The 27,678-nt window shown below is 39.9% G+C and overlaps 2 protein-coding genes across 4 annotated transcripts; both read right to left on the bottom strand.

The window, feature by feature from the left end:
• Nucleotides 1-7: 7 nt before the first annotated feature.
• LOC124207054 (myophilin-like) lies at nucleotides 8-3,183 on the bottom strand. Its single transcript, XM_046604318.1, has 4 exons — nucleotides 2,761-3,183; nucleotides 1,010-1,146; nucleotides 726-930; nucleotides 8-620 (listed from the first exon to the last, which is right to left on the bottom strand). The coding sequence occupies exons 1-4, from the start codon at nucleotides 2,812-2,814 to the stop codon at nucleotides 450-452; spliced, it is 567 nt and encodes a 188-aa protein (XP_046460274.1). The 5' UTR covers nucleotides 2,815-3,183; the 3' UTR covers nucleotides 8-449.
• A 2,942-nt stretch (nucleotides 3,184-6,125) lies between these two features.
• Nucleotides 6,126-23,754, bottom strand: LOC124207536 (orexin receptor type 2-like). Of its 3 annotated transcripts, none has more exons than XM_046605047.1 (12): nucleotides 23,547-23,754; nucleotides 21,972-22,280; nucleotides 21,053-21,168; nucleotides 19,380-19,501; nucleotides 18,955-19,078; nucleotides 17,385-17,581; nucleotides 16,997-17,152; nucleotides 14,931-15,207; nucleotides 14,687-14,823; nucleotides 14,174-14,341; nucleotides 13,863-13,989; nucleotides 6,126-7,498 (listed from the first exon to the last, which is right to left on the bottom strand). In XM_046605047.1, exons 2-12 carry the CDS (start codon nucleotides 22,222-22,224, stop codon nucleotides 7,484-7,486), a joined length of 1,692 nt encoding a protein of 563 aa, XP_046461003.1. In that variant the 5' UTR covers nucleotides 22,225-22,280; nucleotides 23,547-23,754; the 3' UTR covers nucleotides 6,126-7,483. The 3 variants fall into 3 exon arrangements, with proteins under 3 accessions (XP_046461003.1, XP_046461002.1, XP_046461001.1); XM_046605046.1 differs by having other exon boundaries at nucleotides 13,863-13,949; nucleotides 23,547-23,748; XM_046605045.1 differs by having other exon boundaries at nucleotides 13,863-14,102; nucleotides 23,547-23,726.
• Between the last annotated feature and the right edge of the window lie 3,924 nt (nucleotides 23,755-27,678).

Here is a 27,678-nt window from a genome sequence, read left to right as displayed (position 1 = left end):
TAGTATGTCAAACTACAGGGAAGCTCTGTATAATTTCGGTTACATGTCAATCATTGCCATATAATATATTATTGGGAAAAAGAAGAGATTGGTTAGGACAATTTCCTTGGAATGCTGTTTGGAATGCCCCCGCGACAACATCATCAAGACAACAACAATTTGTGTGCGCTTCTCGTTAATTTTTCATCTTCAAAATAGAAATTTTGCGTCAAAATAAAAAAAAGGCTTCATAATAGCGAATAGGCGTTTGTTTTTTTTTGTTTCTTTTGCAATTTTGGAATTTCAATTCGATTTTCAGTTTTTTCTTCCGTCCATTTTATTGTTTTCCGTTTTTTTGACAGTGATGCTGGAATTTTTGTTTTGCTTTGCAATGCTTTCTTTATTCCCTCCCATGGCGTTTTCTTCTTCTTCTTCGGGAAAATAATAAGTTGACACTGGGGTTATGTGTTTTACATGTGCCGAGTGTTGCCGAAGTTGAGGCCACTCTGATTGGCTCCCTTGTTGGATCCGTACTGGAGGGAGATGACAGTGTCGCCAGCCCTCAGCTGCTCCTCTGAGAATTGGCGTTCATTCTTCTCGGCTTCCTTGGGGCCGATTGAGGGTTGACCATATTTGGAAGCCTGCGTGACAACGAGATTTATTATAGGTATATTTATTCCATCTCACTTGTAGGGATTGCTGGGTATACTACGTGTGTAGTATTGATTAGAATATAGCTAGTATACCTTGCGACCGAGAGCCTGGAGGCAGATGACGACAGAGTTCAGGTTCTGCCTCTCCCACAGATCGACGGTCTGGAAGAGCTCCTGCGATGGGACGCCGAAAGTTTTGGCGGCTTCCAAGAATGAATTAATGTTCTCCATGCACTTGAAGGCCATTTTGCTCTCCTGGACGCGCTTGATAATCCCCGGTTGCATCACGTTGGCCAATCTGTAGGTGTTATTTTTTTTTTTATATAGAGATGATTTCATGGACTAATCTATACACAACAACAATCTTATTATTATACTTGCAAAGGAGCGTTCCGTCACGCAAGTGTTGGTAAATGTTATCGGGATCGCCGGAGGTGTTATCAGGCTCTCCGGTCAGTTCACGAATCCATTCCAGAACCTCTTGTGCGTGCTCTTCACTGTACTTGCTGTTGATCTGTCAGGAAAAGGTGAACAAAAATGAATTGTGATGTATTGACATTCGAGTTTGTAATTGACAGTTTTATCGTTTAACTCTAAAGGGCATTCACGTCAAACGGGTTTATATATAGTTAATATCCTGGATATTTGTTGATCCTTGGAATCTCTATTTGTATTTGCGCTTACGTATTTTAAAGGAATAAAAATCTTTAAGTAGAATCGAATCGAGCGCGCTTGAATAAATAAAATTTCTAATGCAATCAGCCCTGAGTATATGTATGTAATTTAGCTTTTTCTTTGTTATACGCTGCCGTTATTATTTTCTCGATTTGGCTGTTCTTGATTTGGCTGAGAATGAAAAATAAAAGTGAGAGACTGGAATGGGGGGGAAAAAAATTAGGTTACATTTCAATAGCCGACGCCGAGCCCCAGCACGTAACGATTTCCATTGACCGAAAAAGGGGCGTCGTGACCGTTATTGGCGTGACCAAATAAGGGTTAGATGACTGTCGAGAAATATGTGTGCGCTGTGTGTGTGTGTTTGTTAGCCTGTTCCATACAGAATATCCTATATAACGCTTACATTCGTTTGTCGCTGTGTCTGGCTGAAATACCCTTTTGGAATGTTATTAGACTAACGCCATTATTCCTAATAGTACTACTTCTGTATGTATTTTTTACATGTTTGCCGGTAGGCAATATTTCTCTCTCTTTCTTTTGAAGTTTCGTAATTGAATTTTATTTTTTTTTCTTTCAACATTATATTTCGAGCTGAAGGCTATATACATTTAAATTCCTTTGAATGTTGAGACGATAGACAACAAAACAAAAAACCGGCCGACGCGCCTGTTTTTTTGTTCGTGAGAAATACACAGCGGAGAAAAAACACTTGCCGGATATACATACGTGACGTATATATATGGCATAGCTAAGTAGCATAGCAGCACTCAAAGAGAAATAAAAATAAATAAAAAAAGGCTCGGTATATCACGCTGAAAGCCAACCCCATAAACTCTAATAAAACACGATATCTTCTCTAGCGCCCAACATCCGGTGCAATTCTCTGCGGTGGACTGTGCAACAACCAGCAACAACAATGAGAAGTAAATTAAAAAAAAAAAAAAAAATTGCGCAACCATATCTTGTGATATTATTTTATTTTTTTTAAATTTGTCCATATGTCTATACAAGGGGGGAACTAACCTACATGTTTGTTCCCTGCTGTGGTCGTTGACACGGGAGTATAGTCTATACACCACACCGCATATGTGTGCGCAACACTGATAATGGCGTTATCCGAAACCTTCCCAAATGCTCACAGACACTCACGTCACAACTAATATATAGCAGCAGGTAATAATACAGAAAGTGAACTTTATCATCTTGACAACTTACGGTATAATTTCGCAGCTGAGATTAAATGGATCAGAGAATGAAATGCCGTCTTTTACAAAGTGACACTTTTAAGCCCAAGACGATAATTGTTGTGAAATGACTATAAAGATCATTTCACCTTATCATCTCTGCTCTAATCCAGTAAAATTTCACTTTCGAAATGCCACATTCAAATAAATAATTTAACCGCGCCAAAATAATTTGAAAAAAACAATTCGAGTGATTTAGTTTTTACCTTGGCTTGAGCTTCGGCGGCGAAACCGGATTTGGTGGCTCGGATGTTGGACATGGTTGAGTGTATGGGATTGAAGGATTGAAGTATATATACTACACCAACGAACGGGCAATGTACAGTTCGATCGTGAGCGGCTGGCAGCTAGCGACTGAAGTCCCGACCCACAGTGCACTCTCCCTTTAGTATGGTAACTTTGGTTTCCCTGGGTGGTGGCGGTGGTGGTGGGTGGTGAGTAAGGGGGAGGCAACATTTTGCCGCAATAGCGACGACAACCAAAATTTTAAAAAAGAAAAAATCAGAAAAATGGGCGAAGTTGCTGTGCTGTGTCTCGGTGGTTTTTGATTTTTTCTTTCGGTGGATATCCGCCGGTTTCAACAACCGCACCGGTTGTTGCTGCTGCTGCTGCTGCTGCCGTCGCGGGTGATATCATCAATAAGAATGTTGTCGCCGCTTATTGGTTAAAGTGTGACATCACTCTATCGCAATTTCGTCGAAACAAAACGCCTCTCCCCCGGCAACAATCGAAATGGAAAAATAAAAAAAAAGATGAAATTTTTTTTAAATGACCGTTGTTCTTTTTTTCAGCCGCGATTAGTCAGTGTCATATTTAGTCCTCCCGTTTAGATAGTATTTCATCCGGACAGAGAGATGAGCAGAGAGTATCGTTAAAAACACCACACCTCCCTTCTTATTATGCTAATTTCCGTAATGTACCTTTACATAAGCCGGTCGAACGATTTGTCATTATTCTTTGCTCCCCCCCTACACGTCAAACGATCATCTATTTTACCTGATTTGGGAAAAATAAACGACAAAGACAAATGAGGCAGTTGGTACAACCCGCTGGGCCGGAGAGCATGCAGCAGTATACATTTCCTGTGTAAATAATAACAAAAGAAGCGCGCAAGTGTAATATAATAACCACAGCAAACCCGGGCGATAAATAGTCGAACAAATAATAATTTCGCTCATCACATGCCAAATATTTTCCATATCCAGCTCGGAGGATTTGTATTATAGTATTGATTCTGGCTTCCTTCTTTCTTTCTTTCTTGGCTGTTGTGTGTCCCCCATCTTGTCTTATTCCTTTTTGGGGTGTGTCTTCTCCCAGTGGATGCTGGGTGATGAGATAATCGATAACGTCTACGTGCCAGACCAGCTATATTATAAGACATGGATAGAGAGAGAACAGATAAAAAGTGATAGTCAAGCCAAAAAGTTCTATCGTCCAGCAAGAAGCTGCCCAGTTTCAAAAATGAACGGTCACTCCGGTTGCTGCTGGAGCAGGTCTGTCAGATGGCAGCTCAGCCAAATAGAATATTTGGTGATTTTCTCGAATGAGTCACCACGCACAGCAGTTTTTGGAGGACAAGTCACCTTTGGACTAGTTGGAGGGCTTGATTTTTCTTATTCTTTTTTCTTTTTATTCTTTAAGGGTCCGCTATCTTCACGTCTTGGCCAGAATAAGGTGGGAGAGAGAGAGGACAAGGGCATGCAGCAGCAGCATACACACGAAATGTATTCTAATAGGCAGCAGAGAGTCCAACATCTTTTAAAAAGAATAAGAGAGAAGAGGGCCAGCGACGAGCAAGCGCGAGGTTCTTCGTTTTATGGCTGGCGTCAGATGTGCATATGCATCTCTTCTCCTTCTCTCTCAAACTGCTGATGGCGACTAGAGTCAGATTGTGGCCTTATATGGTCAAGGAATATCCCCACCACCATGCACGACCATCACAGTTTGGTTTATTCTCTACTGCTGGGCTCTGCTCTCACGGCTCGCAACGGAACCTCGTCCTATATAAATTCCCCTCCACCACATCTCTGCTTTCCATCTTTCTCTTTCTATATACTGACATTTTTTCCACTTCTTCTTCTTCTTCTTCGTCTTCTCATTCGTCCTTTCTCTCCTTCACTGCAGCGTTGCCACACGACTTTTTGGGGGCCACCGCCGGCTGGCTGCGTGACTCGACCGTTCGACTGAATCACCTCAGACGTGCAACACGACATCTATACCCCCACCAACTCTTATAATATTTGCTACACATCTTTCGAGCTATCGAGTCCTTTTGACGACGGTCTTTGGTTGTTGGAGTTGATGTAACACCCACCATATTTTTTCTGTTGGGGAATTTCGGTTGATTCATTCATTCTTCCACATCAGCTGACGGCATGTATAATAAGCAGAGCGACTACTCTATACATTGCGGGAGTCGTTCCGAGAATTCCCGCACAATCACCTTGACGTGTTCTGGAAAATTAGTCATCGGCCAGTTATCACCTCTACCGATTTGGAGCTAACAGACGATTACCATCGCGCCCACTCGCGTGATTGGCCTGTCCGAATACAAGCAGGTGGTGGCCTCATCTTGTATCGTCTTGTATGTATACCTAATAGAAAATCGGTCGCCGTTTTTTTGTGCGTGTGTCTGGATGTTAAAGAGACATCCCAGCAGATGAAACATCGCAAACTTTCACTTCTCTGGAAAGTTCACGCTATATGTGATTATCTCCTTTTTGTGTCTATTTTTCTGATCGTACTGTGAATATAAGCTCCTTGTTATTGGCCGTGTTATGTAGCCTAATTGAATGTAACACGAAATCTCTTTTTTTTTTTGTTGCTCGGAGAAAGTGCGGAGGTTTAATCGTTTGGCATTTCTCAATCAACCGAACAAAAAATCAAGGGGGGAAGAACCGATAAAGAGATTCTAATGTATACCAAGTACTATACACGTCGTGAGTTGTACGCGGATTTATTCGTTTCTGTTTTTTTTTTCTTATCCAGCGCGCGCGGATGAGCGCTGAGTGGAAGGGGTTGGCTCTCTTGCCGATGCGGTGGTTGTGCATAAATCTTTACCTGAAGTGGCCAGGTATAGGAATATAGAGGAGTCCTTTTTTTCCCTTACATGGGCCGGGTGTATTCATCTACTAGAGCGTGAGTCTCTCTTGCGGGAGCCCTTGGGCGGTGCCCCGGCTGGTCGTGCGGTAAATACACGCATGACTCTCTCTCCTCTCTATCCGTTTCTTCCTATTCTTCCTAGCACCCAGATACTGCTATAGAGCTGCGAGTCATCATTTTCTTTTTTCTTATTCTCCCCATATCGCTTAAATCTTCTTTTTCTTCTTCCTACTATCCCGCGTTAACATCCAGCCTCCGTCCGTGTGTAACATAACTCGGGAAAAACATAAAAAATTCCGGCAGAGTTTAGTAAATATATATATTGTGTATATAACTTCTATTATATCTCGCCCAGCTATCTGGGATGAGCTTTACTCGGAATGCGATGCTGTAAAAGATTAAATATTATATAAATTTTTGGGTTTTTTTGTCTTCTATAATTGATTTTAATTATAGAGTCAATATGAACTGCAATTAATTTTGTCATTTATTGTTTGTTTGAATAAATGTTATCACATCGAATATAGAAACACTGAAGAGCGAATAGAGGGTCTCTGTCAATAGTCAATCGTCAGTTGGGCGAAATGGATAGACGCGCTTGATTTGAATAAAATAAGGAAAATGGTGTAGGATGTACACAAATGAGCTATGCTCTTTCCTCCGTTTGCTATATGTAATGGAAGACGGAAAAACCAATGGGGGTAAAATAAAGGAGATGAATAAATCATAAACAAAAACACAAGAGAGAAAGAGAGAGAACTGATGAAAGAGAATTGAAAGCTAACAGGACTTTGATGTATATATACAAACAACACAGCCACTGTGCATAATAATAAACGAGTGCGGAGAAAACTATACACATGTGGGAGTGCTGGATTTAATATAATGTATGTAATATAATAAAGATTTATAGCAATATAATATTGATCCATAGCCTACCGATTGACTCTCAGGCTATACGTATGTATATATATGTCGGCTATTATTATACACATGGCTGGAATAACGCAAAGTATGTAAATACAAAAATGTCTATACAAATTTTTCATTTTTTAAAAAATGACATTCATTTTAATAGCGAAAACTGAAACATGCAACAAATAGACGACGGCGAAATAATATCGATTCGTCAATAAAAGAATAGACGTGTAAATAATACAGCAAATTACGTAATGTAAACGTGTTTTTTTGAATTAGACTCCAGCGCAATTGCTGTTGTGCTACCTTATCGTTCGCCCGTTTTATACATACCGAATATTATCAAATTCCCACACGTCATATTTTATATATCGTCCTACATGTCATTTGAGCTTGGCAATCGACCAGCAGCGGAGAGAGACGCTTGAGCTATATAGAAAGGTTTTTTCTTTTTTTTTTTAAAATAAAACTTTTCTTGATTTTGCCATTTTTGTTTAAATATATTTTTTGACGATCCATTTCACCTTCTATTTTTTTTCAATTCAAAAAAATTATTTTCTTAAAAAAGAGAAATTTGATTCGACGTAACGGACAAGAAAGGAGAAAAGGGGAAAAAAATATATGCGTAAAAATGGATTCAACAGCTGTCGCTCGAAACGAGTTTTCAGTTGGAAAACAACCCAAATCTGTCGAAATATTTAAAAAAATAAAGTAGGGCAGTTATATAGCAGCCGACGTTTGCGTCAAACGGAAACGAAAGAAGCAATTTTTTTAGAAGAGCGAGGCTCCTGATGGGCGACAATTGATGGATAAGTTGGCCGGACATAGCAGTAATATATGAGCTAATGATGACGACATCTGAATGCTCAGATAGCCGACGCGGCCTCTATTGATGAATGACCCACCGTGCTACTCCGGACGTACCTGCCAAAATTGGGAGAATATAACAAGATCATTGACATTTCCACATTCATCATTTTCCAGAATTTTATGCTATACGTAATATGCAAAATAGATAGATACGCCTGTTTAAATGCCAAATTTCTAATAATATGATTCTTTTCTTTTTTATTGTAAAAGCGCAAAATCTGTGCGCAGAGATGACCAAATATGGCCAGCCCGTTATTAGATACACACACACAAAGACCCCCATTGCAAACTGCGGGAAATTAATGTACCGGTTAAACATTTATGGCCTGTAATTACGCGCAATCATCGGCCGTTTAATTGATCACCCGCGCCGTTTTCAATTGAAAAAAAAACCTAATTTGAACATTTAATTTTTTTAAATCCAACGCGATGAAATCTATGACATAACGAAACACACAATATTAAATTAATTCCGTTGGTAATAGGAAGATTTGCCGCAGGAATTTCCCGCGTGAATGGTTGCTGGAATTCAAGAATTTCTCAAAGGTCGCGGCAGAGCCATAAGTCACGATCGTGTGAGTTGTTCACAAATTATTCACAAAACAAATGACAACAAGCGAGCAGCAGAGGGGCCCTGATGTGATGATACTCCTCCTTTTTAGTCATACCTTTTTCTTATTCTATTGTTGTTCTATTACTATAGACAGCCACCATTGGAAAAGAAGAAGAAGAAGAAGAACTGTGGCTGATGGTTGGAGTTGTAACCAGAAAATGAACTGAGAACTGGGGCTGTGCAATTCTCTGCTTTTTTATTCAAATGTTTGCGGTTACCGCAGGGGAAAAAGAAAATAACAATGTCGGTGATTTTTTAAAAAATACCCGCGGCGGTAGAATATGTATAGACAAGGACGTGCGCACTTGGAGCTCTCGCAAACCCAAAATAATAAACTTCTCCAAAAGAAGTAATAGATTATACACGAAAATCGACTTGACATACACACACGGCCTTCCATATAAGATATTATAATATCTGTATATGCTGCGAGAGAGTCAAATGCCTGGCTCATTGTATATATACGCACTCGTCTCTTCCTCTAGTAGCAGACACAGCCTTGACACGGATAGTTGGATATAAGAATAAGGATTTTAAAAAATTCGAATATCATTTTTTTTCTCCCCCCAGCACGTATATAAAAAAGCTTATCCCTTTTTTCACGAATTATATAGACACTGATCATATCTTTTTGAGTTTCTTTCGCCCATCCCGTTTAGGAAATGCACGTGATATGCTGGAAAAAGTCACCGAGTCACGGTAGATTGTATTCCGGTGGTCTAGCACACGCCTACTGTGAGATGTGGTACAACAATAATGGCATATAGTTAGTTGTGCGTGAATAGTTTGCTCATATAGGGTTCGTTATTGTTGGAATAATAAGATGATGTATATGTGCCACAGCTCGATACTTGCCAATGGTACGATTTTGCCAATGGTCATTTTCGCCTATTGTCGTTGATTTTCTAACGACAAAGACGAATTTACCTGCTGCTCTTAGAGAGTTTGAATGGCGAGCATTTTGCAGCGTGATTTATTTCAGGCACGCGACACAGCACACCGTAATAAGGATGACGACGGCCATTTGGAAAATTTCTCCCGATGACTAGACGCAAACGCGACGACTTTCTGTTGCCCGTCTGTATAATAGTTCTACATTATGAATCAAAGTCGCGCTGTTGACGGAAACAAATTCTCCCGTTCGTTCACCACGTCGACACATTTCCCAGAAAATCACAAAATAGAAAATGCAAAAACACATTGTAACTGCTTGATTGTTATAATTCAATATTGAACCGGTCAGCTTACAAAATTAATTAACCTTCTTATTCAGTGTTAGATATACTATAGGTGTCACGCTAGATTTTAAAATATTGAATATTTGAGAGCCGTCAATATACACCCAACAACCGCGATACAATCTGGTCAATAGACGAGAGTGTCTACAGGATTTGTTCGAGTTTGAAATGAGTTTTTGTATGTAGAGAAAACTATATGGACAGGTTTTTGTTCTTTCCAATTTTGGCATCGCCGATATAGAATTTGTATGTTCGGTATGCGTGCGCTGCTGTTGCTGGCGTCTGTTGTGTCTAGCGGTTTCGCAAGTTTCCATATAAAGAGGAAACGACAGACACAAGAAAGAAAAAGTGCTGGGAATTACAAGAAATCCGCAGGAATAAAAAAGAAAAGAAATATTATGTACGGCGCGCAATCTCTTTTTAATTTATTTGGAGGACTGATCAATAATCCGCACGTCAGTAGGGTTCTTATTCTTCTTCTTCTTATTAGCTATATAAGCTACATGCTATGCGGATATATACGCGCTTATTCTCTTCTATATATATATTTATCCGAAACGGTTATTATTATTAATCGGACGCGCCCCCCTGGCGGAGATTCCCGACATTCCTTTCAAATCGTTTACACGGAGCTGAGAGGCTATTCCCCTCTTTTGTTCACGATTTTTTATTCTTCTTCTCTTTGTTAAACGCGTTTCGTGACTATCGTGAGGTGCCTCTTTTCTATTTCTCTTTTTTTCTTTCTCTCGTCATTAAATTGGCTGGTTGTTGTTGTTGTTCTCCCTGCTGGAATCGCCAATGTAAACGAAAAATGGTTGTAAAAATCACCTTTTTAGCTATATTGATCGAAACATTCCTGACGTGTCGACCGCGGTGTCGGCCGGTTGAGATTTGCATATGGCGATATCAAAAATGGACGTGTCGACAAATCTCACTGAAATTCTTCATTCGTCGTTCATTTTGCTTTTGGAAATGTGTTGGAAATTTTTGATTTCTTTTCTTTTGATACAACGAATGCTGCCCATTGTAGTAGTAACTACAATCCGTGATGTCAACCGTTTCTCTCGGCTTCTTATAACATCAGCGCGTTTATATATCCACGGTACTTTGTTGGATTTAGTATCTCCGATGCCAAATAGCAGATGAAGAAAAGCCTTGACCCGGTCGGAGTATAGCAGAGAGATTTCTTATTTCTAGCCCTTATATATTTTCTAACCGGCAGCAGCAAACATCTTTTCACGACTCTCCGACCGCAATAACATCGTCGGAGCAAAGTGTGAGAGAGAGAGAAAGACACATTTTCTTTGGATATAATCTGCTAGTGGGGATATGGTCTACCGCCTCTTCTTTTACGTCAGAAATAATAAATCTGGTACTACTGGCGAATTAATACATCAAATTTCATATAGATATTTGTCGACTGCAGATGATTATTATTGGCCCGTGGCCCCGTTCTTTTGATTTGTGAAGTTTTGCGCAACTCAAAATGGTGCTGCGCTTGACACAAGGCCGTCTGTGTATCAATTAACGACGTATACATGTCAAGCCGATTGCCGAGAGATTGAGAGAGAAATAACCTGGCGTGGCGTTTTCACACAGCAGCAGCAACAAATAAGTCCAAAAAACAATTTGAATATTATTACATCATATATAAGAGTCTGTCTGAGCTTGTGAGAGCCTTTTTTGATAGTGTCCAGACAGTGTTCATTCGACCGTGTGTGTATACATGTATACACAACAGATTCGTGCCGACACTTGTGCATCCAGCATATACCCCCCACCTGTGACTGTGCCATATTGCGGCTATCCATCGAAAAACCTATAATACATTTTCTCTCTGTTTAGTCTATTTTGATTGGCGAGAGAGAAATACATTGTGGTGGTGGTAGCGATCGAGTCCGTTTCTTATACATTTCCCTTTCACCGTCGTAAAAAAAAACAAAAAACAGAACGAGAAAAGCCAAGCACTCAATAAAAACTGTAAATCTATTCCCTCGCCACCTATGTGGTTTTTTTTATTATACAACCTCTCATCAGGGTTATCTGGTCGAAAAAATATTCAAACCCGTGACATTTTAGATTTTCCACTGCGTGTTTCTTCCAATGAATAATTCTACGAATTTATAGAATCGACACTGCGTAATCATTCCGAAGAAAAAATGGTCGATTTCGTGAGTCTATTTATATAGTAGAGTTGAGTGATTCTACCGCTTCATAGATGTCGCTAGTTTACGGGATAAAAGAAAATGAAAGCAAATAAAATAAAAAAGAAAACGGTTGGGGGAGAAAATCAACCAACGTCAAAGGAGCGCGGATCAAAGCACAGCACTGTATAGTGAATGTATAGGCATAGAACAGGATCAAAAGGAGCAGTGGGTGGGAGGTGTGTCGCTCTCCTTTGGCACACACGAAATCTTTTCCCTAATACACACTGGTATATAGCTGCTCTGCTGCGCCAAAGTTTTCTCCTTACACTTTTAATTTGGATCCAACGGGGTGGCTGAAATTCGAACCAACTTTCGGTACCTGATTATATATACGACACGCATGTATAGGCCTATAAAGTTGTGTAAATTATAGCCGGCAAACAGCCAAAAGAGATGTCAAAGGGAAATGACTCCCGTGAATTGTTAAATTATATTCCTTATTATACAGCTCAAATGCGCACTGTATACACATATGTACGAGGAGCGAACTAAATTACAAATACGCCAACTCGTCAACTCGTTTGTGATGTCTACTGATCAATAATATACAACGCCAGAGTCTAATTGGATCCCCATGTCAATTGACTATATATATAGATATAGAGCTATAGCACAGCTATCAAGCTATATAGCTTGATATTTTCTATATAGCCCAGTTCTCCTTGTTCGTCACACTCGTACTATCTTGAATAGAGCTGCAGTAAATAAATCTAAAAGTAAAAAAAAAAAGCCAACAAGTTTTTTATTTATTTATTTTTTAGAAATTGATTGCACCAAACTCAAGAGTTAACAAGGGTCGACCCTCGGGTTGTCAATGAAGTTGATCGGCCTAACGCCAGACAGCCCCAGACAAATGTAAGGGAAAAATGATGGCGAATCACGGATCTTTCGATAATAATTGGATTCACAGAACATGTCAATTATTCGGGATGTTTCTTCTTTACGTCTGGAGTCTACAGTAGCGGATTATTATTATTTAAAAAAGAAAACAAGGGAAAAATAATAAAAGTTATACATGTTCGCAAAAGACGTATAATTCGGCTCAAAAACTTGTTGCGTTATTTCATCTAGTTATATAATATAACTGCAAATCATTCTTGCCGACAAGTTTCAGCCGGCAACGGTTTCCGTAATATACATGTACATCCAACCTAACAAGTTCGGATTTTTTGAACTTTGACCTTTGACCTCCTGAAACGTCTTTTCTCATGATTTTTTTGGATTTACATCCACGCCCTTGTCGTATTATAATAGAAATTATTATATACGTTTCCCATCACGTATTATTCGAGACGATTGTATAAATCGACAAATTCAACCGACAATATAGTTTTGATCTTTTCGTTGTTTGACGATGACGCCATGGGTCTATATTGGCTATAGACGTACAATAACTTGTGCGCATTAGACATTAGCAGTTCACTCGGTCCGCAATTTGAATATACTCAATGACTTGTGCTCGACACAATGCCCTCCCAGGCTTTAATTACATACTGTAAGGTTTGAACCACTTGTGGGGGGGCTGCTGGTTGTGGGTTCTGTCTAGATCAACTCAAACAAAAACAAAAAAGAGTAGTAAATAGTCTACAGTTGAACTATTCGGCACTTGAAAATCAATTTAAAAAAAGAATTATGCGCATATATCTCAATCACCTGAAAATCATTTGAACCTGACCCCTTCCCCCCACCCCAAAACACGGGATTGTAATTGGCCGAATTGCGTAATGAAATAGCTTGGTGCCGAATTGAAGCGTGCGCCGCCTCTCCAAAGAATTGCTGCTTCATCTGAATTCCTGAAAGCAGATCGAATAAGTAGCCCAGCAGCAGCACATAGCTATGAGAGCTTCGATGGAAAACACAGCTCACGTGCTCCAGCATATATATTTACTGGCGAGCTACATTATACAGTCACATGATGTATTATTATGGTCCGACTGATATTGCGATCAAATATTAATTAGCGAGAGACCCCCTGATGGGCTCTCTCCCAGACTATTTGTAATCAACAGATGTTGGAGACATCGTCGGAAATGTTTAATATTGCACGCATATCAGCCTTTATAGCTTCATTCCAAAAATCTTAATGGTAAATGCTCGGCATGCAGTCGTTTGATCAATTAGAAGGCTAAAGTCTAATAGTCTGACGAATATAATCCAGAATGTATTAATAGCTTATATAATAATTCCTATATCTAAAACATCATATAGATTTACTTATTCATTTCAACAAAAGAGCTGCTGCTTTTTGCTGTTAATCAACGCCCTTGGATGAAATGTCAAGCCAATTTCAATAGCTCTATTATACATAACATCGCGTCGTCTATAAGTCTAAATATAAGATATGTAATAATCAAACTCACCCGGGATCTTGCAGTCGGATTTGGGTGGTGAGGCGTGAATTGTTGGAAACGTGTGAAAACTTGTAGACGGAGCGCTGCCTGACGTTCCTGAGGCACACGCCCATCATCGTCAGCACAAATAAAACACCTGTCATTAATTTTAATAGGCCGCCTGATTCGGAGAAACAATAAACGCCTCCGCCCTTGCACCACCACCACCAACCCCCCCAGCGCACAAAAAGTTGAGCATCAGTCGTACGTCTGCCAAAAGCTTATAGAGAATATTCGTTCGTGCATCTACATATAATAAAAATCCCCCACACCCCACTCACCTCGGATTGCGATGACAGCAGCAGCAACTGGTGCAGCAGTAGCAAAAGTACGGGATGCAGCTCTTGGATCGCAGCCTCAAGGCCGCCTTGAATCCTCGCCGGAAGTTCTTAGACATGAACCCGTAGACGAGTGGGTTGCAGCAGCTGTTGATGTACGACAGCAAGTGGCTGTTTGGCATTATATAGCGGCAAATGGTGACGTGGGTACATGAATAGGTAATACACAATAGGAAAGAAAGAAAATATACGATTATTAGAATGATTAAGCAGCTTAATTAAAGGAATAACAGCAATATGGCTTGTTTAACCAAAATTTGAAATTCCCGCCAAACTCGAATTTTTAAATAGAGCCGCAAAACTTCCCCAAGTAAATACTATAATAAAGGAATAACAATAATATGGCTTGTTGAATCAAAATTTGAAATTCCCGCCAAAGTTGAATTTTTAATTGACATCCGCAAAACTTCCCCTGTAATTCTACAACTATTTTAGAATGGATAAATGACGATTTACAATGCCATTTTCATGTGTTTCATCGGTCCGGTTCTCGTGTTGGGCAGGAGAGCGAAACTGGTCAGGACGTTGTCAATGAGGTACGGCGACCAGCAGACGGCGAACAAGATGACGACGGCCACCAGCATTTTGACAACCTTTTTTATGTATTATTTTTCAAAAATAAAAAAGGATTCAGCTTCTCATTTGATGGAAAATAATGTGAATAAATAAATATTAGAATCATGAAAAAGCTAACTCATACTTGACGGGCCGTCTTGTGATCGGCTTGAGCACGTTGCGAGGCCGGAGGGGATCGGCTACTATTAGCATGATTGCTACTGCTGCGTCGCTTATTCCTCCTGATGATGGTGTTGCTTATTTTGACGGAATTCTTCTTACCGCCAGCAGCTCCTCCTGTTCCTGCTGCTGCTACGGCTGTTGTTGCCGCCTCTTTATTCTGCTGCACGCCGACTCCCGCCGTCCGCCGGGTCGTTGGCAATCCCCTGGCACTACTACTCGCTTCTCTCTTGTTAACGACTCTGAATAATAAAACAAACATATCCAAAGCATCAAAAAGGATGTAAACATAAATATAAAAACCCTTTTCATCCGAGCGAGTTAAAAACACACACACACATTTTCAACGGAAAATGATGTGTAGGTCGTCACGTCGAGGCCCTTAAATAACGTCGTTCAAATTTAGACTTTTATTTATTTATACAGTAGATTCCGGCCGGATTTTTAGATTTATGGAAAAATAAAATAAAAAGTTTGGAATTTCGCTTTAGACGTTGTTTACTTCTTTTTTTTCTGGAGCAATCAATGGGTATATATATATACGTGTACGTGCTAGCTAGTTATACTTCCGGTGTTCATGATGCACTCTAAAGAACTTTCTGTGTGTCTATATAACAATTGCAGCCTCAAAAGTTTGCGTGAACAGCACAGCACCCTTTCAAAAAAGAATAGAAGTTTTCGGTTGGTTGAGTCTTGTCGTGTTTGAACGTCCCGCGAGTGCTGCTGCCTGCTGTGTGTCGCTGGGAGAAAACGGAAGCGCGCGACTCAAACGATGATATATAATAATAATACTTTTGCAATTCTTTTGAAAACGAAAAGTAAAAGAATGATGGCACCTTTTTTTTTTCTTTTTAAATGAAAGTGTTGGCAAGTGCCATTTTCGCTATTCGTGTCGTCGCCTTTTTATATACAGGAGCGCAAATAAAAATTCGCGTAGCAACCGAATTGACGACGGGCAAATGTCTCGAAAAGAAATGATTTAACAACGACGTCGTAAATGAGTCTAGTAGCTCGCGTCTTTTGTCAAACATTTTCACAATTCACTTGGTCGTAAAAAAGTCATCGTATTAAAACTAAAAGCTCGAAACCAAATGCAATTCAAACAAAATGTCACAGTTTCTTTTGCTTTGGGACTTTCGCCTGCTGTGGAAGATCTAAAAATTATAAGAAGCATTATTTGGTATGCTATTACATTTTAGCAGTAGGCCTACATAAATAATTCGTAAATAACTATTTTGAGTGTCAAGTGCTCGCCGAAATCCCTCCTTGTTTCACATCTTGCAAGATATTATTGCGAGTCTATTTACGTACGTACAACAGCACCCGGTGTCGAAAAAGTCCTGTCTCCTATATCTATATCTATTCCCATGGCGACTGAATTTCTCGCCATGTGAACACGAACACACCTTCTCGCATTTTCTATTCACACCACCGCCACTCTCTCGCATGTATATTATAATCTACGTGTCGTCGAGCTATGTAGGTATATGCTGAACAAGGGAAATTCAGCACAGTCGATATATATGTTGCTATGTTGCGAGGGCGTTGATGTTGATGGTATGTCGTCTAACAGGCAGTGACACAAAGGGCTGGGTCCCCCTTTAAATATAACTGGGATGTAGATTGAAACTGCGCAAAGCGGCTTATAATACACATCGGCTACTGTTGAAGTTATGTCTACATATACATGTATAGTTAGTATACTGGTAGCGAAAGTGGCTGTTTATTGACTGGTTGCCAAGTAGTTCGTTTATACCTAATTCATACGCGATAGACTGTGACACGCGTAGATCAACAGCCAACGGAATGACAACGTATAGACACCCTGGTGATCAAGTCAAACCCTTAAATATATCGACTGGCAGTTTGATGTTCAGCGATGATAACACGCGGGACAACAGGGGTGAAATACAACATCTGCTGTGGCTCAATTTTTATAAGTGCTGCTGGCCAGCCATCAAAAGCATATAAATCGAGGTATAAATAAAACATAATTCACGATATTAGATATTATAGACATTTGCCACTCACTCGTTTAACATTTGACAGGCTTCTGGGCCAACGACGTCGGGCAGATCGGCCGGAACTTCGCCGCTGCTGATGGCCGTCGTCGTCGTGCTGATGGCCGTGGCGGTGGCCACATTTTCCGTCAGCATCGCCGCTGGAACTACTTCGGTATTCGGGTCACTTAATGGCAATAATAGATTGATAAACGTATATATATTACACCGGGAGAAACGAAAGGAACATTTCATATAATCAAAAGTTAAATATGATGGTGTTGAATATGGATTAACGCGTTTGCTGCTGGCGCTAATATAATGCGTCTCGCCGGACCTCGATTAACTATGCAGTGCACATAGTAGCCACGCTAAATGGCGAATAGATGATATAAATATATAAGGTATATAGTACGCACTTGGTCATGGACGAACGGAGGTAAGTGACACGCCAGACTTCGCGGCCGATGGCTCCGTAAGTGCCGGCCATGATGGACAAGGGCAGGACCAGAACCAGGACGAGCATGTAGAGCTCGTAGATCTGCCAGCTGATTGGACTGTCCCAGTCACGGACGCACCAGAAAGCCGGCTTACGCACTCCCACCGGCAAATGGACCTACATATATAAATATATATAGGATAATGCCAACCGGAAGTCTATTTTTATGTAATATTCAGATTTCTCGGGGGCGTCATACGTAGGCCATTATTATATTGCGAAATTGAAAAATGGCCAAAATCCTTTTAGTAGTTATTATACAGAATTCTTACTTGAAAATTCATTTGAAAAATGGTTGTTATTTATTTATTCTATAATTAATTCAACTAATTTACCGACAAGAAATTGCCAAGTGCCAAGTGGAATTCTTAGACATTATATTCATTACTACCGGTTATATAACACATTGGCGATTGAATTACAAATGAAATGATGAAACAGTATATTATCTATCTATCCTTTTTAATTCTTATCTGTCAGTCTCGATGATAGAAATTGAACGTGAGACGCGACTATTTACGGCGTCGAGTCGATTTGCAATGGAGATCCGTTTCGAGTCGATATAATTGCGCAGAGAGTTTTGAGAAGCTGCTGCTTCTACTGCTGCTCAGTCGGGTTAAGCAACCATAGCGAAACGCAGACATTGTATAATAAAAAGAGCCCCGACCAATCGATGCGCTCTCATTTGATACAGGAGGGACGGAAAAGAAACCCGTAAGGATACATCCAGCGCATAATTCAACATCCATCTCGCACGGCGGCCTCATCTGCTGATGTGTAAGACTAGACTACTGGTCGGATATCCAATATCCAACATCGTCTAGTGGTCGCCATCCATCCAAACATGTGACACTAGACGTATATTATATCACTAGGCCTTTGGCAGCTGACCATCATTAAATTCTACAGCTACATTTAGACAGATATTAAGGCCGCCAGCAGCAGCATCAGTCGTTACTATCCCAGCTCTCGTGGACCCAGCACGTGCTGCTATAGCTTTTCGCGGCTTTTCGATGAATTGGACGGTGAGTAGCTATATATTAGCTGCTCCCGCCTGCAGTATACATGCTATAAATTAGAGATGTGAGACCCGACAACATTAATTCCGTTTTATGTACGCCATTCACTATCTAATAATTGTTTAAGACCGCGGCTAACGAGCTGGCAACCAGAAATGAGCTGTTCTGATGCACCGCACATCATTATTCACATTATTATTCGCATGGCTAATAATTGGCTATATTTGAATTGATAGCTATAACGTGTAAATCTATATAGTGAACAAAAAAATTCGGTTTAAATTTCGCGGTCTATTTAATTGAATTATTACATGATGAACTTGTGATGCGGTATGATATTAACCGCATCATCACGAACATGTTCGTGCGCTGTGTTAAAACCCAATATTTAGATATATATACAGTATATACTATAGCTAGGTTATGTAATCTAGATGGAGCTGTTGTTGATGTTTTTGTATTATATATTACTTGAATCCAGAGCGTTGGCGTGGCCAGGGCGAAACTGGTGATCCACGTAGCCGTGATGACTTTCCGTGCCTGGCTCAGGGTACACAGGTACTGGGCACGCATAGGGTGAACGATGGCGTAATACCTACACTTATTGATACCCCCCGAACGAACGAAAGTAAAAAGAAATGCAATATATAGAGGCCAGCAAGCGAATAAATTGAGTATATAGAAACTATAAGGAAAGAAGAAAGGCTGTGTATAGGCCTACTATATAAAAGGGTAATCTACTGATATACTTTTATAGAAAATGTGATCATATAGACTATAATCCTGTTGAACAGGGCGGAATGAAAGCGATATACTCGCGCTGAAATATTAAATTAGATTCGTCTATATATAACTAAATCCAGTCAAAGTTATTTGAAATTGGCGCCTTTTTTTACCGTTCGATGCTCATGGCTGTGAGAGTCAGGACGGAGCAGATGGCCGACACGTTTTGCATGTAGTGAACGAACTTGCAGAGGAACACGCCGAACGTCCAAGCGAAAGAAAAGAGTTTGGCTACCTGCGCAATTTCATTAGCCGATTATATAATGGCATTACGTCATAATATTTGTAATCAGGCATAGACACAAATCTCGGACCTTATTATGCCGGCCGAATTAATTATCCAGCAATCAGTTAATTTTTTAAACCTCTATTACAACTGGACTATGTAGACGTCGGTGAAAATTCGATGCCCATTTATATTAAATCAGATAATGCTGTTCGTTGTGATGTAATGGTTAGAATATATTAGTAGCCCTAGTATTAAGCTCTGACGTTATTCCTTTGTGCAATTTGTATAAGTCTCTCAAGTTCTTTCTCTGCTGCTGCCGAGTGGTTTTTCCTTGCGTGCATTTCTGATCTAAATTTACATAAATAAAAATGCTCTTCTGGTAATGTTCGAGTTGAGGTAGATAGACGTTATTATGCAGCGCAGAACCTATAATAAAATTATTATAGGAAGAGTGCTCGGCACTTTAAGCTTTTAGCGTATATTTTCATAGTCTGATGCTCCCTGCCGCCAACACAAATCGAAAGGAATGAGATCAAATATTTAAAAAATCGTTACATATAGACGGCGTCTTAGGAGCTATACTCCAGGATTCTCTCTCTAGCTCTCTCTAGATTCAAATTCCTTAGCGGGAAAAAAGAAAGTAATGAAAATTCTATTTCCACGCCTATTACATATATAATTACTACATTTTTGTTTTGTTGTTTTCCAAAATCAATATAAAGATGTGTATCTCTCTTTCTATAGACAGTTAAGATAAGCGCTGCTGCGCACATTTTTATATACAGCTATAAATGTGAAAAGACTTTCAAGCATGTATATAATGGCGCGATGAATAATGTGTCCCATACGTATTATGATAATAGCTGGAAATCCCGGTCCGATTGTAACCACATTTAATGGACCGTCAATAGAAACGAGCACGTATTATGTGTGCATTATACTAGATAGGCTGGATCTATTATGCTACATAATGAGAGTGCGGCAGCATCACAGTAGTCCTTTTGTTCAATGGGTTGGGTTTTTTTTTCGATTTTCTGTGAAAAGTCTATCATCAGTTGACTAGTTCATAGCCATCTCAGCTGCTGCTGCTGCTCGGATTGATTTCTTGTAAACAACTTTTGGACAAAAGAAATGAAAGTGAATTGGAGAACGAGGAGGAAGAGATACTTCTTCTTCTGACTTCTCATCCGACATCGGACATTATAAAAAAACCTTTTTTTTTTCATTTTATTTTGATAATGAAATGGGGAAAAAAAAGGGAGAAGGAAATAGGTCGATGTTTGTGGGTGAAGGTCTTTTATATTCTATTTCCAGTCACATCAAAAGAAACCCCAAGGATTGCCTAATTCAAACAGTGTGTGTTTATATAATGGCTTTATATATATTCTGCTCTATATATCAGATGAAATTTGTTTATTTTGAGTCGTGTTATATACCCGCACCTCAAAACAATATGGGTCTATAAATATTTAAGTATTAACTTTATCCAAGTTTGATGGACTCGTATATACGATGAGAATATTATTATATAGATAGATATCGATTGGAGTGACTTACATTAACAGGAACGCAGATAATGACGAGTAGCAGGTCGGCCGAGGCTAGGCTGGCCAAGAAGATGTTGGTGATGGTTTTGAGTCTTCGATATCGGGCGATGGTAAATATGATCAGCCCTGCATATATAATTAATACGACAATGTAGTAGGGCGCCCAATGATTTATAGACTGCTCCAACGAGCTGGGTCAATATATAGCTACATCCGTTTGATGATAGACATCATCTCAGCCCGTCTTTGATGCTCTGCCCCCGATATCTATATTATTATGTATACATACGAGCTTTATAATATTACAAAGTGGAAATGATGTGGATCCGTTCGTTATACGCGGTCAAGAGTCGACAAAGATTTTCTGGGTCATCGTTTTATTATTACATTTTATATGTGCTCTTGAAGCGCAACACATTGCCGGGTATATGTTTTAGTCGGTCGCGTAATAATATAACATCAACAAATGAAGAGCGAAGTTGCGTGCATATTATATTCATTATAATAGAGCGCGGTTGCTGATGGCCGCTATAAATGGTTAATTTCACCTAGGCGAAATAGATTTATCAACTTGACATTTTATACTTCTGCGCGCTTAGCAAGTCGGAAAATTAGCCGCGGTTAGAGTATTACGTAGTATAATATAGCCTACGCCCTGGGTTGCTGGATATATAATACTACCGGGAATATAGCTTTCCCGGGATGGATAATATAATTGATGGCAACGTATACTATATTTATTTAAAAAAAATACAAGCATATAATTATCGATAGATGGGATAGAGAGGAGAAAGCCCGCCCATTTTGAAAGATTTAAAAGGCCAAAGTATTGCTATGGATGTTGGCCATATATATACTTGGAATAGAGAGATGAATCGATTTAAAGTTGATGTGTGTGTGTGGGCATGAAAAATAGATGGACTATATACCGTTTCCCGAGATGCCAAAGAGGAGGACGAATGAGTAGACGACGACGGCGGGAATCAATTCGGCCCAGTCGTAATTGTCGAACGACGAGTCGATGTCGTAGTCGTAATCTTCTTCCGTCGTGTTGTTGCCTCCGCCTCCGCCGCTGCTGCTGCTGCTGCTGTCGTTGCGCGAACTGTTGTTGCCAAGCAACAACAAGAAAATCGGCTCATAATATTCGGTCAATCGTTCATCACCACCGACGGCACTCATCATCGTCGCCGTCACCAGGATGTCCCTCTCTCCTGGCAATTGCCGCACCCCTTTTCAAACTGTTCCGGATAATATTAAAATATCATAATGAAAGAAAGAAGGAAAATTTAAAAGAAAAAAAGTGGAATTTCATCACGTTGAAAGGTTCTTATAAGTTCTATTTTCAATCTTTGTGCTATAGATATATATAATATAAAATCGGACTGCTTTTTATTTATATAGGGGGGGTCTAGCAGCTCTACATTGAATGGCGAAACAAAATGTTTTTATTGACTTTTGGCTGGCGGCCAATTTCGATTCGAGTTCCAAATGTTATTATAGATTGACTTGATAATAGGATTTATTTGAGGCGGCCGGCTATATATATATACTGCTGCGCTGGCCCTGTGGTATATAATATATATAATCGTCCCTCTTTTTATTTTGTCCGACTAAATCAGCAGTCGCGGGACCAGCAGCGTATATTTCCAGCGGAAATTGCTATATAGCCAATTTTTCAATCAAATCACCCGCCAAAAAACCAAATCAAATCAAATGAGAAAAGATACTCATCGCGTGATTTATCTATATTGAATTAGAAACAAGAATATATATCTAACCGCCCAGCCAAAGAGTGGGCAGAAAACCACACACGGGACGCTTATAGCCGACCATGTAACTTTGAATTTCCGGGAGAAGTAAATTTCCATTCCAAAAGACGGGCTCCAACTTTGTTTGCCGCGAAAAAAAATTCAATATGTAAAACTTGAGATAGATATATATGCAGCAGGCCAGATGGGCGGGCAACGGCCTTGGCAATCAATGTATTTTGCATACAGAAGACATAATATAAAAAGAAACTTTGATATGCTCTCTTCGCCGTTGGAGATAACCGAGATATATTAGCCAACTGTTTAGATTGTGTCTAGAGTATATATGGTGAGGGCTCCTCCGCGTTCTTTGTCGGAGAAGAAAAGCTGCAAACGTCTATTCAATGTGGAACATCAAACGGTCTAAAAGTATCTATCCTATAAATTCATGGTCGCATTTTCCCCCCTTTCTGCACATTTTCTTCCAGCCTTAGATAGATAGTGCCACTCTGCCAGCCACCGTTTTTTCCTCTTGCTCTTATCACGCCCACTTGGCTATTCACGAAACTATTAAACTTTGATGGCTGCCCATTCGACCCCTGCTCCATTTCAAAATAGAATCGCAGGAAGAAAACTATAAAGTTCCTTTGTTTGTTTTTCGTTTGTTTTTTAAAAGATTTTCAACCAAAATAAAAATAAAAAGGTAAAATAAAAACCAAAAGTTTTAAAAAATGATTCGGTTGACGACAGGCTTACCTTGAATTGATTCAAGTTGCTATAGAAGAAGAACTCAAAAAGATAAACCCATCAATGCACTGGATTGGAATATGTTTTTCCGTTGATGTAATTAACAATAATGGTATATTATAGGTATATTATATTGGCCGAATCAATCGGAGCGGTGCTTCCACTCCGGGTAAGAGTTACGGGTCGACTGAGTGGCCAGGGAACTCACCTCACGTCTGCCACTCTTGCGCCTATAGACGGGCGATGCCCGCCCGCCCAAACTCCACACACATCGTCGGTTGTGCGGCATTTGCGCAGCGGCGCAACGCGGAATAACCTTTAGTCATATGTAGAACTCAACATGGCCAGGCCATGCAGCGCTGTATATCTAGCCGATTGTCTTGTCCATATTTACCGTCAAAACCAGCTAGCCTATAGTTGTATTAGTACACCGTCTAGATGTTGGTTTATTTGGCTTGTTTTGTTTGTTGTTGGGCGCGGGCGAATGAAAGCAAATAATTAAAGAGAGAGATTTAGTACTCCCACCCCCATCACCATAGCGACAGCATCAGCGAAACCTCATCGGCCGGATTTCCGTTGGTAGGACAGAATAACCAATATATATAATCTTTCATCTTGGCTAATATTATAAGTCACTTTTTGGGAAATGAATCAAATTAAATGTTGGATGGAAAATCCATCGTCTGGATTTATTTGTTTTACATGTGTAGGGGGGATTTTTTTTTTTTTTTTTTTTTGTATTACCAGGCCTACTCAGACTTGAGTGTTGCCTGTGCTCATAAACTATACATGAATGTTATCACAACTAAAAGACAAATATGGAGACATAGGTTTTGTAAATATAATAAATTTGATATGTATAGGAGCAGGGGTTTGCTTTTGCATTAGGTTTCATCTTTTAATTTTACGAAGACGGATTTGAAAGGATAGTTGGAGGGTATGACTGAATTTCAAGGCGGATAAGTAGGAAAATGATAGTGTGGTGGATATATTAAAACAATTTGTAAGACGGATAAAAATTAAAAGATGTGCGCTATTACTATGGGTTTCACTCTTCTCTTTTGTGATCTAATCGCCGAGTTTCCTTGATGAAATTTAGAAGTGCTTTCCAGATGGCTGATGACGTTGCTACTGTTGTTAGTGGGGGTGGATAGTCCCTTATTTTGTTCAAGCAAGCTTCTTTGAATGTTTTCCTTTGCGCTGTGAACAGGCAGCACGTGAAAAGGAAGTGCTCGATGGATTCTTCTTCGGTGCCACAGTCACACACTGGTGACTGAATTTTCTTGATTTTGAAGAGATGGCGGTTTAATTGACAGTGACCTGTCAATAACTGAGTGATTTGGTGGCTGATGTAAACACCCTTCAGCAGATATGCATCGGCTGGGGAGGGGGGATGTGTGTGTTGGGTGTAGGGGGGATGCGTGTGTTAAAATGTACGGCTTGTTTGCTCTCTCTATGCGCTTGAAAGTCTATAAAGTCTCGCTAAATTTAATTGTCGAATAGTCGCACACAAGAGAGAGAGAGAAAGATGATGTAGTATTTGACCTATATCGTCTTGTAAGAAGAGAAGCGCGTGACAGACGAATAACACGCAAGTCAACCGCTGCGTGATTGTTTACACTTCCGCACACCTCGACACCCTTTGACAAAAGATCCAACATGCGCAGCACAACACGGCGGCTGATTTATAAAATATAATACGACCGTCTTACTGTAAATCAAAACCTGTGTAGATTATATCACCGCCCTCCATCATTGCGTGCATCGCCACAAGACGCGTGCCAACATCAGTATAGCGTCATTCGGTACTATACGTCGTGTGTAATCAATTCGTATAGTTGATTCGCCATAATACAAAGGACATGAAATGGCGGGGAAATTTGAATTCGCAGAGTCAAAATGTTTCGAATTTTAGACGAAGAAGATTTTGTTTCGGAGAAAATGATAATCGTGAAACAAAATTAACTTGCAAATGATGACGACTAAAATTTACAATCCCGTCTGTTCCAGCACACGTTTTGCATTCTTTTAAAAAGAAATCAAATGTCCCGTCGAATCAATCTGGCGATGCGGAAAATCCCATTATCGGCGAAGGCTATTATTGGGCCAAAGATATTATGGCGGACAAAAATTCAGATGCGAAATATCTTTTATCTTTTCTTCTTTAGAGAGACGACGACGAAAACATGGTCTTTACGGTTCTTTATCGCTAGGTGTCTCGCCCAGCTGCATGCAGGCAGCCCCTACCAAAAAAAAAATCGAATTACAGTTGATTATATTTTTAAAATGCCATTCCCCGAAGCAGCCCGCCCAATCGATATATTCACCAAACCCTTAAAAATGAAGGAAAAAATAGAAAAAAAGATAATTCCCATTATAATTACCGAGCTGTTATATACTTGCTGTGTTCACCAAGTTTGTCCATTATTTGTGCTGCAAGGAAGAGCACTTGACCAATTATCGTAAGTGGTTGACGATCGACCGAGAATAAGAGAGATACGGTATCTAACTTGAACAAGTAAATCGATAACCTTTCCGATCGGCAAATCGGCCAAACTGCTGCAGCACGACTCTTGTAATGATAGTATATAACAACAGAGAACATGTAACATGTCATCAAGCTAATCAAATGAAAACCCAAGTCTATCGGGGGGTATTATTGCGTGGCGCCTTATATTGAACTTATCGTTGGATTCATGTGAAGGAAAAGCAATGAGAAATGACCGATGTGTACTACGTATATAGACAAGTGCGTCATTCGGAGCTATAGTGAATAATACCAACCTGTTAACAATAAGTCATTATATTCTTGAGTTTGTGATATTGTCTAATCTACTATGATCGGAGCACTAGAAAGTTGAAGATCTTAAGTGATGCCGTCGGGTGCTGAGTGTGCGTACGGCACGCTTGTGTGCCATATGACCTTATGATTCGTTTAACCGTGTCAAAGTTTCTCATACACAGACCAATCGATATGGGAAATTCCCTCGGAGCGGCTTGAGTGTCTTATCGAGTCACTATCTAAAATTTAACTCACTCGGCATAGTATACAGGCAACTATATACTCTATAGGTGAACTATTCCAAGTTAGTCGGAACCGTACTGTATACTAGCTGAAATTAGAAAATCACACTTCCAAGTTTGAAACAAAGAAACAAAATTAAAATCAACTGATTTTTGGATTTATTATCATATCTCCGCCGAGTGTGATGCTATTATTTTTTGGGGGGGTGGGTGATGTATATACGGTAATGAGACAGCGCGTACTAGTGACTGATTGTCTAACATTCCTCGTCGAGGTGTTATTGGAGTGAATGTCAGGCTGGGCGCGGTGAAGGATGGCGACAGCTGTCATCCAGCAGCAGATTATGGAGAATTCACTTTGCCAAAATCCCGGCGAATAAAAAACGGTTCTGCCACATCAATCACCAGTTGCTAAATATATATAGCAGTGCGGTTATGGGTCGAAACATGAACGAGGGCAGTTTACCTATTCAAATCCCCAACAGACCCCATTCAAATGATTTAATTTCTTTGCAAGTCGAATATTGTAAGTAATCTGGGGATTTGACGAAAGCAACAAGTTTCACCGGCCTATCACGATCGATGAATAGCGCCTAGATTGCATGGGCGTTCATTAATGGCGAATAAAAAGAACGGAAAATGGAATCTGGGAATTGAAGCTCCCAACTCCCTTATTTTCTTTTCTTTTAAAAGATCTTTATTAATTCTGACGCACGTCGCCCAAGTTCAACGGATACTCTCTACCCGTCCGTCCGTCCGTTTTTCTCACGGTGTGTTATATGTACGTGACATGTCTATGCACATTTAATTCACCATAAATATTGGACATGACTTGGTGGAGAAGCTAGAGAGAGAGGAAAAAGGGGGACAAATGTTTGCCATTTATCACTGCGGGATGGCTCCTTTTTGCAAATGGCACACGGCCGCTAGGAGCCAAGGAGTCTAAATATGTGTGTGTGTGTGTCGTGTGTGTGCCCTAGATATTTTTATCTCGAGTCCAGCGCTATATTCTTTTATGTTAAGTGATTGAAAACAATAGGAATCCTTTTCTATGTATTCCAACATTTGTGTGGGTATATAGGACGTTTGTTTTTCGCGGCATCAGCGTCGGTGTTTT

Source organism: Daphnia pulex, chromosome 11, assembly GCF_021134715.1.
Source record: "Daphnia pulex isolate KAP4 chromosome 11, ASM2113471v1".
NCBI classification, from domain to species: domain Eukaryota; kingdom Metazoa; phylum Arthropoda; class Branchiopoda; order Diplostraca; family Daphniidae; genus Daphnia; species Daphnia pulex.
Note: the sequence above shows the minus strand (reverse complement) of the source record. Positions and strands in the feature narration are given on the sequence as shown.

Coding starts and splice junctions, on each gene's coding strand:
- LOC124207054 (XM_046604318.1), bottom strand. CDS start 2,814: ATGTCCAACATCCGAGCCACCAAATCCGGTTTCGCCGCCGAAGCTCAA. Junction 1,147..2,760: donor CCGCCGAAGCTCAAGCCAAG/GTAAAAACTAAA, acceptor TTTTCCTGACAG/ATCAACAGCAAGTACAGTGA. Junction 621..725: donor TCCAGGCTCTCGGTCGCAAG/GTATACTAGCTA, acceptor GTTGTCACGCAG/GCTTCCAAATATGGTCAACC.
- LOC124207536 (XM_046605045.1), bottom strand. CDS start 22,224: ATGATGAGTGCCGTCGGTGGTGATGAACGATTGACCGAATATTATGAG. Junction 14,342..14,686: donor AAACACATGAAAATGGCATT/GTAAATCGTCAT, acceptor AATGCCAAACAG/CCACTTGCTGTCGTACATCA. Junction 7,499..13,862: donor ATCCGACTGCAAGATCCCGG/GTGAGTTTGATT, acceptor CAATTTTGGCAG/GTACGTCCGGAGTAGCACGG.